This window comes from Achroia grisella, unplaced genomic scaffold (genome assembly GCF_030625045.1).
Source record: "Achroia grisella isolate CSIRO2021 unplaced genomic scaffold, CSIRO_AGI_Agris_v1 utg947, whole genome shotgun sequence".
Lineage (NCBI taxonomy): Eukaryota > Metazoa > Arthropoda > Insecta > Lepidoptera > Pyralidae > Achroia > Achroia grisella.
Genome location: NW_026713071.1, coordinates 1,685,629 through 1,702,279, shown reverse-complemented (window position 1 = coordinate 1,702,279; position 16,651 = coordinate 1,685,629). Strand labels below are relative to the sequence as shown.

General features: G+C 37.8%; 1 protein-coding gene across 1 annotated transcript; it reads right to left on the bottom strand.

Moving 5' to 3' along the window:
• Positions 1–8: 8 nt before the first annotated feature.
• On the bottom strand, positions 9–16,391 carry LOC131854049 (exocyst complex component 7). Its single transcript, XM_059205171.1, has 17 exons — positions 16,160–16,391; positions 15,113–15,278; positions 14,233–14,360; positions 13,036–13,110; positions 11,608–11,725; positions 10,178–10,395; positions 9,335–9,399; positions 8,971–9,071; positions 8,143–8,333; positions 7,420–7,557; positions 6,494–6,632; positions 4,697–4,786; positions 3,941–4,047; positions 3,210–3,316; positions 2,378–2,471; positions 1,303–1,497; positions 9–666 (listed from the first exon to the last, which is right to left on the bottom strand). The coding sequence occupies exons 1-17, from the start codon at positions 16,205–16,207 to the stop codon at positions 625–627; spliced, it is 2,022 nt and encodes a 673-aa protein (XP_059061154.1). The 5' UTR covers positions 16,208–16,391; the 3' UTR covers positions 9–624.
• Positions 16,392–16,651: the final 260 nt, after the last annotated feature.

Genomic DNA, 16,651 nt, shown 5'->3' with positions numbered 1-16,651 from the left:
TTGTTTTATTTATACTTGTGACTCATACATTAAAACGGTGAATATAATAAATATTTTCTATTAAAATTAAACTTAATATATGTATTTTGAGATATTTATGATAGCTCTAAAGTAACATTCGGAATGTAAATAGGCAATAATAATAAAACTAACTTTATTACAAAACAGAACAAATCCCTACAAATGTGGTTTACAAATTTGTCTTATCACTAATAGCACAGTTTCATAGAGACAACCTGATAAAAGCGTCTGGGCTGATGTTTTTCTTTATATTTCCAATGTCATAGAACTATTGTTACTGTCAGTAGCAACCGTTGGCCAACGTGCCCTGCTGAAGCAGACTGCAATGTCTAGACACGTAAGTAAATAGTATATCAGTGAGATATATTTACATTAAAGACAACAACAACAATATATTTTTATTTAATTAATGTATGTAATGTATATATACATTATACAACATTATCACCCTTAAAAAAACTTGGCTATTGTTAAATCCACTGAATCAATATATAATTTGATTTCCACTACAAGCGTATCTGATTCTGTTGTATGTCAACTAATCGACGTGGCCGGTTGGTGAGCAACGGCAGCCTATAACGACGTATAGTAATATATCAACTACTAGGCAGCCTCGTCGAAATACTCATCCAACTGCGTAGCGATCTGAAACACAATATACTACATGTTATATACAACTTCGTTGTTTTTAAACGACTTAAAAAAACAGAGGTAATTTTTTTTACTTCAAACTCCTGTAATTTTAATGCAATGACGACCTCGGTGGTCTAGCGGTCTAGCACACCGCTTTACGTCCGATGGTCGCGGGTTCGATTCCTCGCACGGCACAAACATTTGTATTCATGAGTATGATTGTTTGTATCGGTCTGGGTGTTTTCTATGTATAATAAGTATGTATTTACGAAAAAAAAAAATATCTATGTACTTGTATCAGTTATCTAGTACCCATAACACAAGCTTTAGCTAACTTAACTTGGGTCTAGATGGCGCTGTGTGAATTGTCCTGAGATTATTATTATTATATTATTATTATTATTAGTTTGATTTTTCTTTTATTTGAAAGAGTACTACCAGATATAACATACATATATCGAGACTCAAAAATTAGGACCACATTTTATTGGAGTCGATATTATTGAAATTTTTTGAGATAAAATTTAGTCGTACGTCCTCGCTATACACTCATTTTCATGACTTTCATTAAAATATGTCTGTCGAGCGTCTCCCGCAGCTCTGCGTCGGGCAGGCTATACACGCGGGGTAGTAGGTAGTGGGTAGTACCTGCACGGGGGTGTACTTGAGGTATTTGTCTAAGTTCTTGGAGAAGGGCAGCGTTGAGTAGGCGTCCCAGAAGGCGGAGTAGGGCGGCAGCAGCGCCTGCTTGTTGTCTCTCTTGAGCGCCTCCCGCAGCTCTGCGTCGGGCACGCTGTACCCTCGCTGCGCGCGGTATGCCTCCTCCCACTCGCGGTTGAACGCCTGCGGAAGCATAAGTACGCACGCGTAAGGACAAGGACGAGGGAGTGGGGTGACACACTGTGACCTTGCGAGTGGGAGCTCGAGCCTACGCTCTTTACTCAGTCATACTGCTGGTGTTGATATAATAAATTAAAGTAATAGACATGCTTTGTAGACGTTTATTACAAGCGCAGTGATAGAAGTGATTATAAAACAATTGTATAAAAAGAATTCTAATATTTTAACTATGGGTAAACGAATATACACATTGACCACTCCAGCATCGTTCGTTTTCGCTCTATTATACTATAGCAACATACTTTCTACCTTCCCCTTTAATCCTTGCAACTTCCTAGAACTCTTAACGCACGGTAACATTAGCAACGCAGCTGCGCGATCTTCAATCCGTTATTACTTGCAGTAGCGCGAGTACACGACACGTGTAACTTTGTATATAAAGCCGAAACATTTATATGTTAAAATCTCCCCCGTTCAATTCAAACGGGGATCTATATAACGACGGCCTGAGCCGAGGTTCGAACCCCTAGTGGTGCTCTCAGACTAAAGTCGTATCCGTCACGCGGGAGGTGGCCTTCAGCCGCCCCATAAGTCCATCCGCGGGTTTGCAGTGCCATCTGCACTCGCCCCTAACGTCCGGTGAAGCTGTAAAGGCCAGCTGCGGCCAACAGCATTAGAGTAGTCCGAAAAAAATATATAATAAAAACACTTTTATTCTGTCTTTCCGTAGTATCATTACAAGCTCCCAGGTTCTCGACGAAGTAGGTCATAAACTTAAACCCTACAGGGACGTGTATACACACCCCCTTAAAATACAATAGTTCGAAAACGCGCCTGGCCCATATAAGGAAACTACACATGAACAGATTAAAATAACACATACTGAGAACTTATCCTTTAGTAGTTGACGATCCTTGTCCCTCAGTTTGGCCGGCAGCTGTTCATCCAGCTGCAGGTGTTGCAGCAACTTGTTCCAACTGCAACATTATTACAATTTCCTATATATTACAACTCGTAAATTATAAAAACTTTAACGTGGGTCTTAAGCCCACCTAATGGTAAGTAGTACAAATACAACGTCAGTTCTTTAACTAACTACAATACACAAAATTTCTATGTTGCTAATATGTAATTCAAACTATTTAATAAAAAATGAATGAACATCCAATATCATTGTATCGGAATTAATAATAATAATTAGAGATGAAACGGATATTCGGCTATTTATCCGGCCGAATACCGGATATCGAGCCGAAAAAGCGAATTACCCGGCCGGATACGGGAATTCCGTTAAATACGACATTTTTTTTGAAGACATATTTCCTCGGTAACTATTAACTTAACATTTAAAAAAAAAACACTAATAAAATTACCACAAACTCAAACAACAACAACAACACGTTTTTTCATAACCTCTTATGTTCGTATTTGGAATCAATTCAAGAAGACAATAAAGCGCTAATTCAATCATAAACAAAAAGCCCGAAAACCCGATCGCTTAGTGTCACGAGTCGCCACTCGGCGATGTTCGGCCGGATATTCGGCTATCCGGCATGAAGGTTGGCCGAATATCCTGTATTCTGCACAACAACTATACGTTTCATCTTTAATAATAATTTATTCAACATAGCATAATGCAGAGTTACAATATAGAAAAGCTAATATCGCGCTATGAGCTGTAAGGTTTGCATGGTCGTTGCATTTTTAAATATTACCTCTGCAAGTAGGCGTTTTTGTAATCTTGTATCATATCACGGTAGTTGGTTTCACACTCCGGTTCTGCCAACATCAGCAAGTCCAGCAGACCGTTACGTTGGAGGCCCTGAAATAATACACCAATAAATATGTATATTATATTACTAGAAATCGTATCATTACTGTTAGAAAAAACACTAAACATACCAAGGAGAAGGGGAGTGTACGAGCTAGCATCGTACATTATTTCATAGCGTTACCATTTCATATTTCACCAAAAATCAGTTGGCATTTAGTAAGTAATCAAGTGGCATACTTGATTACTTACTAAATTAACAATAATTAGTTTTATTCATTTAACTCAGCCCATACTCATTTAACAATAATCAGTTTTAATTATCAGTATCTTTTTTATTAATATTCGTAACAATCCCAAACATTGGCTCATCCATATAATCCTTCCTTAGGTTTAGATCCGGCTCGAAGGACTAATGTTCGGATTGTACCTAAACTAAAAATCGATTGTGAGGGGATGTAGTAAAATATAAAGATATTTATTTTATAATTGAACGAAAATACTTTTTATATAAATACGTAAATATGTAGAAAACACCCAGACCGTTACAACCAACCGTACTGAACACAAATGTTTGTACCGTGCGAGGAATCGAACCCGCGACCTTCAGAAGTAAGGCGGTGTGCTAAACCATTAGACTTCGAGGCCGTCAAATTATACAATAACAAATAATACCTGTAATAAATAGAGAGTATTGTTCAACAGGAATATAGCTTTCAGCGCATCAGGATACTGTTCACTCTTGTTGCGCAGCGCCAAGTTCAGCTGAGCCAACACTTTACCTGAAACATCAGAAATTCAGTTTTTTGCAATAAGACACTATAAAGAATATTCTAGAGTCATCATTAAAATCATTTAAAAACGCTATACCTTGCCTTTGAAGCGATTTGACCCGCGTTGACTATAACTGATTTGTTTTCTTTATTTATCGTATTAGTCAAAGATGATGCTACATTTTAAAAACTGCTTGAATTTTGAGTAATTCCGATTCCGACCAAAAATGAAAGAAAATATCGTAACGTTCAAGTTTCCGCACTGAATATTTGTGATCACACACGCCATTTGTAGCGGAATTAAACAAAATAATACAAATCTATTAAGTGGTGAAATGTACTTCTGCAAAATAACTCCATAAAATATTTCGTAAAACATTAACAACCTGACTTTATTAGTACTTATGTATTTATTTTAATACAGAAACAATCGTCGTAGTTACCACGTCGTTTTACCGAACACTGCCGAAGGTGGTAATCAAGTCGTTACTATATTTGAAAGATATTTATTAAAAATGGGTCACTATATCCGACCAAATTTCTCTACGTTTGTCATTTGTCAATTACATATGTCATAATAGGCGGTTGGTCAATATAGGTGGGATAAATTGAACGAATTCTATTGTATATACGTAGCAATAAGGTTGAGAATACTTACGCATGTAGACGGCTAGTAGATACGCGTGCGCATCCCCAGTTTGCGTCGAAATATTGCGCCCGTAGGATGCCTCCGCCGCCAGCGCGGGGCCTACGCATCGAAGACACATCCCAACAGACCATAAAAATGATGTTTATAACAAAATCAATGTATTACTAGCTGTGCCCGATTTCACCCGCGTGAAATTTATAGCCTATATGTTATTCTGATGTATAAGCTATATTACTGTAAAGTTTCATCAAAATCCATTCAGTAGTAACAAACATCCATCCATACTCACAAACTTCCGCTTTTGTAATATTAATGAGATGTAATAAAACTGAAAAATACTTTGTAAAGTTTTCGCCCTGTAGTTGCCCTTTAGACGTACGCTCTAACATAGGTAAGAATGTGCATGAAAATGTAGACAGAAATATAAATAATCTTTATATAAAAAAAGTGATACTACAGATATTTTTTTTAACACACATTATATTTATATATATTATGCTTTCTTGAAATATGATAGCGTAGCGGCTTTTGTATTGATTGCCGCATGCATCCTTATGTAAAGTGCGAGTACTGTAACTACTATATAGTAAGTAGCCATGACGAGGTCGAGTGGAATGAGCAAGAAACTTGTGTCTTGCTCTTTTAAACAATCCTTATAAGTTCACATTTTACTATGAATGTGTTACGTGAATATAAACTACCAAGCAGCATTAATTTATTTAGGCTCAAATATAAAAACACAATAAGATTAAATCAGTCGCAGTGATAAGAGCAGAGCTCTACAAGCGGCACTCGTTCACGAGTATGAGGACGAGCCGGCCATCACTGCGCTCGACCATATTTTAGGGAGCCCGATGACCCGGCCCACCGCGCCGCCACAGGTCTGGACATATCCGTGAGCACGTTTACTTAAGACACTGGACCGCGTCATGGCTACTCACGATTGCCATCCAACGAACTATCGTAGTCATCATCATCATCAGTCCACTGCAGTCCACTGCTGGACATAGGCCTCTCCCAAGGCACGCCACTGGACACGATCTTCAGCCTTTCTCATCCAGTTACTACCCTACGTATGTCGTCGCTCCACCTAGCTGCGGAGCGTCCTATACGTATATGTTTGCCAATTCGCGGTCTCCACTCTAGAACACGCCTACTCCAGCGAGCGTCGGTTCTGCGACAGATATGACCAGCCCATTGCCACTTCAACTTGTAAATACGAAGAGCTATGTCGGTGACCCTAGTTCTCTGGCGAATTGTTTCGTCGGTTAACTATCGTAGCACCGCGGACATAGTACCCACGTCGGTCCCCAAACAGAGCAACGTTCAAATTCAAATTCAAAAATCATTTATTCATGTAGTACATTTTAGCCGCTTATGAACGTCAAATTTTTACATTATAATTTTACCCTACCGTCCAGTTCGGTATATAGATCCAATTGAGAAGAACTGGCAAGAAACTCAATTGAATTGCTTTTTTTTTTAAAGCCAGTTTATTTACAATGTATTTTTATATAGGTGTCTATGTCTAACATTAAATGAAAATTCAGTGAACAACTATTGCCATGCACACTCGTCATTCAAGTAATCGTTTAGTGAATAATAGGCTTCGCTCAGTAAATATGATTTAACAGATGTTTTGAATTTATTTAAGGGTAATTCCAACATATCCTTTGGTATCTTATTGTAAATTTTTATACCTATTCCCATAAAAGACCTATTAACTTTTTCTAAACGATACATGGGGACAGCAAGTTCGTCTTTAAATGTAGTATTAATATTATGAATATTGGTGTATTTCGTTACCGATGGTGTTGAGGTGCAGGGAGAGCGCGTGTAGGTGTGCGAGCGCGGCGGCGGCGAGCTGGTGCACGGTGCCGTCCACGGCGCCGGCCGCGCCGTCCGCGCGCACGCCCTCCACCCACTCCTCCAGCGCGCGCACGCACTGCACGCACACACCACGCACCGCACACACCGCACACACCGCCCTCGCACTCATCACTACATACTACTAAACAAACTCGCCGCCACTCTCTGTCCGTGTCTATATATGCTTAAATCTTTAAAATTGAAGCGAGTCTTTTAGTAGGTAGAGTGATTCGAGAGGAATGTTTATATGTATAATACATGTACACTCCGTGCGAAGCCGGGGTGAGTAGCGTAGTAGTAGTATAGTAGTGAATAATACAATTGTGTTTCAATTTACATACAATTCTTAAATAATATTGGTTTAAAATATAATATCTTTTCAAGGAGTCATAATTATAATTTATTTTTTAATAGTGAAAAACTTCCAATGTTCTTTAAATTTCAAATTCAAATTCAAAATATCTTTATTCGTGTAGGTCTATTACAGACTTATGATATATTAAATCTACCGTCAATTCGAAATAATTTCGAGATGAGAAGAATTGACAAGAAACTAGGCTCATATTCTTTTCAAATAAATGTCGTACATGTTTACAATAATACAGATTCATTATTTAAATTCAAAATTGGAAAAAATAGAGTAATTACCAGCATATACTATTGCAAAAACAAAAAATCTAATCAGTGATCGTAACCTAAACAGACCAGTCCCCACAAGCGGCACCCGTTCACGAGCATAACGGATGAGCCAGTATCAATTCGAAATCATTTGCAATTGACGATACATCTGACATATCTTAAGAGTATATTATAGAGCTACATGAATAGAGATAATTATAATTTGAGTAGAGAACAGTAGAGACCTGCGACTGACAGGAGGCGAGGATGTCTGCGGCGGCGAGGGCGGGCTGGAGGCGCTGCAGCCGCGCCAGCAGCGCCCACCCAGCCGCCGCGCCCCCCCCGCACCGCGCCGCGCCGCGCCGCACGCGGCACATCGCCCGCTAACAACAAGGCGGACGCCTACACTATTGCACACCAGCCTCCCTAACTCCACCAAAAACGCTTCGGAGACTTTAACATACAATACAAATCAGGATAAACAAAAGTTGGTTTGCTACTCAGTGTTATCTGGAGTCAGCAGCCTCGAGGGAAACCAGTGTCGTGCTAAACTGGTCTATATTAGCACTCAATCAGATGAGATTTTAAATCTAACCCAAGTCATGATCGTGTAGTAAATACATATTCAACTTTTATCTATGACATATATCTGACATTTTTAACATAGAAAATTATGTATAATAAAATCGCATTAATACCTCAGTCTCGGCTGTTTCGGTCACAAAGCAACTCGCTTCGTTAGATGTGTCCCGGTGGAAATGTGAGAGAAGATAATGAAATTACAGAATAAAAAATATGACATATTAGTCTACCAAAAGAACAACACTTAAGACATTAACTTAATATCCGTAGTATATATCCGAAAAAATCTTGATATGATGTTACTAAGCTTACAGATACAGATTAATCTAACCTCCGTTTGAATGATGAACCAATAGCGAGCCGTCGGAACGAGCGTGAACACTTACGTCGACGTCGGCGGCGAGGATCTGGAAGCAGTCCTTGAGCACCTGCGCGAGCAGCGCGGGCAGGCGCGGCAGCGGCACCAGCCCCAGCAGCTGGCGCTGCTCGTGCCGCGCGAGCTGCGCCAGCGCCGCCGCCACCGCGCCCGCCGCCTCCGCCTCCGCCTCGTCCAGCGCCTCGCTGCTCTCCTCCGTGTCTGCGGACATGTCCGCACCTCTACAGTCTACCCACTACTGCCACGCGAGCCGCGCCTTATACTATCCGTACGCGAGCTGTTTTACTTTTTCAATAGGAACTTTATAGGCAACGGAACGATATTAAAGAGTTATATTGACAGTACTAAAATTAACGGATTCTTACAAATTATGATAATATTAATTTATTAATATGGAGATATTTAATACATGTCGTCTATAATCTGCTTTTTAATCTCGAAGTAAATACAAATTTGTTGTAAAAACCAGCTGTAGCGGGGTAGTGTACATACGATATGGATTCATTTAATCGTAAGTTTCTATTTTAGAATATTAATTTTAAAGCTTTACAGATAGTGTCCGCGTCATATTTTTTAAATTTCCAGGTAATATTGATTTTTATAAACACATTCATAAGAAAAATAGGGTAAAACGAGAATATTTCCTTTATCACTACTGACAATGTACCAAGCCACTCATCCACATCTCCACGCCATCCCCCTTGACAATACTGCTTTATTCGTAACAAAAATGCTACTACGGTCAAATTGACCCATTCATTTGATGACTACCACACATCAAACGAAGGTTTTGATGTACTCATTGAGTACATCACTCAAGTGGACTGAAAATACTTACAAGAATCGTTCATGGACCGCCTGGGACCAATCGCCAGCCCGGTAGACTGCTCCAGCGTCTGAGACGCCTTCATCATTATCTTGTTGGCGCGCTTCTCCAGTCTGAACGAAACAATCTATAATTTTAACTATACCCTATGACTTTAGCTAAAGATAGTAAACAGGGCACATATGTTACATGAAGTAGATGTACGCAATCAAAATAAAAAAACATTACTAGTTGAAAAACCTTGAGGTCCTAATGATACTAATAAACCAGAACACTTTTTTGAATCAGTTCTACGGGTACCAATAGTATAAAATTCAACAATTACAACTAGATATATATTGTTTGTGGTCATATTAAAAGGTTATAATCTACTTACACTTTCTGAATTTTGCTCGTTTTCTTCGTGGCACTGTCAGATCGATGAAGTATGTTCTTAGATCTCTGTCAATAATAATACACATGTTATAAATAATACATCTAAATATACCTATGATGACCCAATTAAGCAAGCCAGAAGAAGTCAATTGCTCTAATAGGCAACAATGCATATAGGGCAACTTCTACGTTAGGGGAGAAAGGAATTTGAGCAATGACTTTCACGCGGTTGCCCCTGGAAACCATCGTGAAAATCTCCTGGTTTGTTTGCCACGATGGACTAACTGACCTGACCTCATGTTCATCTTATGTTGCACTGGTGTCCCGCCAGCGTAGACCGTTAGCGCAGATGTTTGAACTATTCCAATTATCATGTAAAAAAACCTCCTTGTGGACACAAAATGTTGTCATTACAACACCATTTTTGTAGCAATTAGGATGATATGCCATTCTTAATAATGATACTATATTAGTAGACCCGGCCACGCATTCTTGTGGCTAAGGATCTTGAATAAAATAATATTGCGACTATAAATTGAGATGTAAGCTATCCTATCTTTCAAGTTGGATCAAATTGTACACAATGTGCAAGTCAAATTTGCAATCGGTTCAGTAGTTTAGGAGTCCATCGCGGATAAACAACATGACACGTAATTTTTATATATAAAGACTGTATTACTAGCTGCGCCCGCGGTTACGCCCGCCTTACAGCCGATTCATTATTCTGATTTATAAGTTACATTATAGTAAAGTTTAGTTAAATCCATTCATTCATCCACGCTCAAAATATTAGAAAGGCTAACAAACATTGTGTCGTAACACAAGGAAATCTAGAAAGAGTCACCATGAGCGGCGAGGCGGCCATGGAGCGCGAGCGCAGTGCGTCGCGGAAGGCTCGCAGCGAGGCGCGCGCGGCGGGCGCCCGCAGCCGCAGCAGCGGCGCCGCGGGGGGTCGGCCCGCCGCACTCAGCCACCCCGCGGCCGCCACCAGCGCCTCGCGCGCCGCCTCCGCGCCCGCGCCGCTCCCGCTCGCGCCCACGCTCACGCTCTCCGCGCTCGAGTCTGTGCACGCAACCGACTGCCCGTTAATCACCTGAGGCTCCGAAAGGAGGGAGGGGGAAATATCACACACAAAGGAGTGTAGTAACATATCCCGTGATTATTTTTCCGTTCAACGAGCGGTTTCTATACCTAAACTCGGCGTAAAATGCTGAAAAAAACATCACGTGACTAATGAACAGCCCCAAACACACTAACAGTCCACACGCCCTCGGTAGAATCCTAAAGAAATACGCACTCAGCGTGGTAACTTTTCCACATAATATAAAAACATTATAAAATGGCACTATATTGCAACAAACAAATTTCAATCTTACATGATAAAAAACAGTCTTACCCGCTCTTAGACATTTATTTATTTAATACAACATTACAAATAAAAATATAGTAACGCTATGAAAAAAGAGATGGATCCCATTTCTAGCAATAGACCATGTCCGGTTGACCTGCACCCAGTTCCCACAATCATTATGATAAATTCGTGGTTAATTTGCCATGATGGGCTAATTGTTCTAACCTCATGCTCTTGTTATCATCCACTGGCATCCGTAGGCAGGCGCACCATTCCATTAGCATAATCCATAAATGGAATGAGCCTAAAGTGACTCTGAAAATTACCCCTATGTGTACAAAGTCTGCTGACCGTGACGATGATGGTTTTGTCACGGTACAAAAGAAAAGGCGCACAAAGAGGGTCAATCGAAACCATTGTGGCACAGCACTGACAGGGCCCAACTTCTTGTTACGTGCCGCAACACCGACCACGGCAATGTACCTATCCCGCCTACACTACGCTACCAAGGAACAGGACATTGTTGACTACATCCGGACTGAAAGCAACCTGACATTGAGGGTGACACAGTTGGAATCGAGCCACAACGCGAGCTTCAAAGCGTTCGTGGCCCGGGTCCCCACCAACATGCTGCCCACCTTCATGAAGGAGGACTACTGGCCGAAGGGGGTGGTCTATCGGCGCTATCGTGGCAGATTGCCGTCGTCAGTGCCGTGACCATAGAGACAATTTTATGTACATATTTTATTATTATTTCTTATGTATGTTAGTCTATAAGGTATTTATAATATGGGCCATGTAGCCTGAACTAAATAAATAAATATATAAAAAAATTTATAAAAATAAAAGATACAATAAACTTATTATTAAAACAAAATTATAAACTAATCAATAGATATGTATAATGCTCAAGAAACACTTACCCTCGTCTAGAGCTATCATTTCCATTAACGTGGTCGCCGTCAGTGGCCTGGTGTGGCGACTGAGAAGCTCCTCAAACGCATTCTCTAGCTTGGTCACTCCAATGTTATACAACTGGTTCTAAAAATATAACTGTTTATTAGTTCCAATGCTTATAAACTGAAGGGAAATATAGCCAGCTAGACCAGGTACTCATTAACAACCCCCAAAACGCCTGAAAAGCACGCAAATACTGGAGTTGGACAAAGTGTACTCCGGGTCTTGAAATCCAAACAAAGCGTCAAAAAGTCTTGCACTCACTGGACTCGCATAGTCATTTACCAACCAATCCGATTATAGTACACTTACTGATTGCGGATATACAAGGAACAGAAAAAAAAGGGAAATATACTAGCTATTGCCCGCGGCTTCGCTCGCGTTAATTTATCCCCTTAAGTGGTGGAATTTATCAAAATCCTTTCTTAGGGGATGCCTATGTCATAGTAGATTTATGCATGCAAAGTCTCAGCCCGATCAGTTTAAAATTGACAAAGTTTCATACAAACTTTCATCCTCTAGTTTATCCCTTCGGGAGTAAAATTAATCAAAATCCCTTCTTAGGGGATGCCTACGTCATAACATCTACCTGCATGCCAAAATTCAGCCCGATCCGTCCAGTGGTTTGGGCTGTGTGTTGATAGATCACTACAGCAGTCACCTTTGAGTTATATATATTTAGAGATAATAGTTATTTAATAGTATCTACATTTAGATGTAACTTAAAAACTACGCTGTTTTCAATACAATTTTTTCACTATTTTAGTACTCTCACTCTTTCTGTGGTATAGATACAATACTTAATATTTTACTAAAATTATTTCAAAATGTTTATAGTTAGCCCCGCTGGTTAAAGTATTTAGGACACTGCCTTACCTCTGATGGTCTCGAGTTTGATTCTTTGCAGGGTACAAACATTGGTATTCATGAGTATTATTGTTTGTACTGGTTTATTGTAACTTTCTAAGTATATGTATATGCATTTATAAAACAAATGTATGTAGGTATATCTATCATATGAAACTTTAATTTATTCTATCCTATCAGTAGTCTAGTACCCATAATACATGCTCTGCTTAGCTTGGGATTAGATGTCCTAGATCAGAGGTTTCCAAACTTTTTTGTGTCGTAGACCCCTTGCCATATCTTTCTGTTTTGGGTAGACCCCCATTCTTACCTGGTATGGTTTTTTTTTTATATTTCTAACTTTAGTAAAGTTTAGTGTTAAAACATAAAATTAAAACAACAAGACGACCACTATCGTAGATCCCTTCCAGATTGTCGTAGATCCCTGGAGGTCGATATAGACCACTTTGAGAATCACTGTCCTAGATTACTTTAGTCCTAAATGAAATTATGTGTGTGTGGGTTATTATTATGTTGGGTAGACTTACAATATTTTCAAGTTCCACACTCTGCGGGTTATTTTTGTTGAAGTAGGCTTGTGCTTCTGACAATTTGTCCAAAGCCTGTAACATAAACAATTTATATATATTTGACGACCTCGGTAGTCTAGCGGTTTAGCACACCGCTTTACGATCGATGGTCGCGGGTTCGATTCCTCGTACAACACAAACATTTGTATTCTATTCTATATAACATAGTGAGTATGATTATTTAGGTCTGGGTGTTTTCTATGTATAATATGTATGTACATATGTACAAAAAAAATAATATCTATGTACTTATATGTATCAGTTATCTAGTACCAATAACACAAGCTTTAGCTAGCTTAACTTGGGTCTAGATGGCGCTGTGTGAATTCTCCTAAGATTATTATTATTATATACTGCTTTAAATTTTAGGCACTATTTATAGCCTATTACTCACTAAACGATTACATGAATGATGAGTGTTCATGGCAATAGTTGTTCATGCACGGGATTTTCATTTAATATTAGACATAGACACCTATATATGTGAACATAGTAAATAAACAGACTTGTAAAAAAAAGAAATTTAATTGAGTTTCTTGACAGTTATTGAATCTGTAGGTATACTGAATTGGGCGTAGGGCGTAGGGAAAAATTATAATATTAAAAATTGACATTCGGCTAAAATGTCCTACATGAATAAATTTTTTTTTGTTTACCCGTGATCATGGCGGTGTGATATAGTAAGTTGAAACACTGCCGAAATATCGGGAACACAATAAAAATAAATAAAATGTGGTAAGTACCACAAATATCACAAAAAAATAAATTATTTTAATTTCATTTAAAATAGACTTTACTTATGCACTAGCTGTGCCCGCGGTTTCAGCCGCATGAAATGTATAAATTTAATCAAAATCCGTGTAGTAGTATTTGCTTCAAAATGTAATAAAAATCCATCCATACTCACTAACTTTTACATTTATAATATTAACTAGCTACTCGCCCCGGCTGCGCATGTGTGTACATGTATTATATATATATATATATATATATATATAAACCTACCTCTTGAATCACTCTATCTATTAAAAAACCGCTTCAAAAGCTGTTCCATAGTTTTAAAGATTTAAGCATAGGAACGGACAGACAGCGACAGTGACTTAGTTTTATACTATGTAATGATAAGATTTGGAAATGCAAATACATAGTACATACTTCCAAATATATGTTCAGTGCCTCAGTAGTGGTTGTGTGAGGTCCAGCTTGTATGAGGTCAGCCAGCTCCCTTGACACCATGTAGTAGTTGATAACGTGATCCAAGGCCTTCGCTGTTTGCTCCATATCTAGTAGTGTAAAAGAGGAATATTTTAAGTAAGTTTCTTCACCACCATGTTCCCAAATAAACTATTAATTATTATAATATATTTTTTTTTACATGTTTCAGGAATATACAATGTATATTTAAAATGTACAATATCGACTTATGGAACGGAACTATGCAGCTCAGCTTCTCAATCGAACTTTGAAATCCTGTAGGTCTGTGCACAATTTTCATATCTTTTTATATATTTCAGGAATATACAATGTATATTTAAACCAGTATAGACTTATGCAGTTGACCTATGGGGTTCAGCTTCCCAATCAAACTTCAAAATCCCATAGGTCTCTGCCTTCTCTCTGATCTTCGATATTTGACAAGCAGAATCCAGAATAATAATAATAATTTAATAAATAATAACAAATCTGATTATAACCAAAATGCTGATGACAGATACAAACAGAAAAAAAATGGTCCAAAAAATTAACATAATTTATGGATAGGCAATTTATTGGACTAGAAGTCCAATTGTAGCAACTATTAAAGTTTCATGATATATTTTATACAAGCTGCTGCATACGGTTTCACCCGCATGATATCTGTAGCCTGTGTTATTCTGATGTATAAGCTATACAGCAAAGTTTCAACAATATCCAGTCAGTAATTTTTGCATAAAAGAGTAACAAACATCCATCTATAATGACAGACTTTTGCATTTATAATATTAGTAAAATATTTGATTAAGTTACAACCCATATATTTAAAATAATAACATACTCTCATGTATATACTGCAGCCTCGCTGTGTCTCCATACAAAGGCAGTACAGCAGTCTCCAGCTGCTGCAGCCTTTGTTCACAAGCACCCAACACATTACACACATCATTGGCTAGTGAAGAACTGCGCTTCGCAGCTGCCTTCAACTCCAAGATGTTACCCATCTCCTGTAACAAGTGTGGTGATGAAAATCAATCAATGAATGGCAAATGTGAATATAAAAGGAATAAGTAAGTATGAGTCATCTGTAAGCAATAATTTAACTATTAACCACTTAATGCAATGGTTTTTCTGTTAAATGAGGTCAAAAAAGAATTATTTTGTTTTTATTTATAATATTGATATCATAATATGATTTTTTTAAGTTTATAATATGATACTAAAATAAACTTAAAAAAACATAAATAATTCAACTTTGTGTGATAAATCTTAAAACAAGTGTTTGTTTAATTATGTGGATGTGGATGCAGGCTCACACTAAAATCGAATGAGCATACAATAAATATACACTAAGAATAAGTGGTTAAATAAGAATAATTTTGTAATTTGAAAATAATTGCAAGTTATGTACAAAAAGACTTCACCAGATAAGTTTCTAACAGTATTAATACAGAATAGAAGTAGCTAGCAAATCTGGATGGTAGAACCACTGTCTACCATCCAGATTGGCTGGATACAAAAATTAAATTTTTGATAGCCCTAAAGACTTAAAATTTACTTATGTAAATTTTAGTTCCGTTTTTAAATCCTGACTCTTGACTCAACATCTTTATTAATAATTTGTTGCAAAACATAAAGATCTTGCATATGTCAGAGCTACTGCCCGAATGCCCATTTGAGTCTATCATCTTGATTTTTCATTAACATATTTATCATGAGCACAAGTGATTTCACCTTATGTCCAATTTAAACTATGATTCAAGCCCAGATTTTTCAAAAAAATGTTTCCAACTATTACTATAGTGGCGCTGTTATAAACATTAACTAATAATAAATTTAACATATTAATCTCTAGGGGCGTACTATTCATACATATATACAATTTTACCTTTTTTAATTTCATTTCTATTTCATATTTCTTTTCAATAGCAAGCATGATTGTAGTTTAGAACAATATCATCAATACAACGAAATATTAATTTAAATGAGTTATTAGAACAAATGTCTAATTATTTGGAATAAGGAGGTAATTTTCTCTAATTCGTATGATTATTTTTAATTTTTGTTATTTTCAAGTTTTCTGAAATGTTTACCACTTGCTGCACTGACAGTGACATATAGTTGACGTTAACACGATTTAGACGGATTGGATTGGATTGGAGGCTATTACTCCTTTTCGTGGATAATTTTGCATAATGTTCTTGCTGCACATAGTATTGTATAAATATGCAGACGATTCAATTCTTTCAACAATTCCATTGAAGTCATCTGAAATTTAATATTAAATTTTATTTATAAATTTAATTACACCTATTAAAAAAACTCATAACATTCGTTTTATACTTTGAAGTCAATGCTTGTGTATCCGAACGCAAAAATA

Bases quoted from the DNA above. Each gene is read 5' to 3' on its own strand.
- LOC131854049 (XM_059205171.1), bottom strand. From the start codon at position 16,207: ATGCTTGCTATTGAAAAGAAATATGAAATAGAAATGAAATTAAAAAAG. The intron at 15,279-16,159 runs GTAAAATTGTAT...CACTTGTTACAG, and splicing joins TAGAAATGAAATTAAAAAAG to GAGATGGGTAACATCTTGGA. The intron at 667-1,302 runs GTACTACCCACT...ATTGTGTTTCAG, and splicing joins TCAAGTACACCCCCGTGCAG to ATCGCTACGCAGTTGGATGA.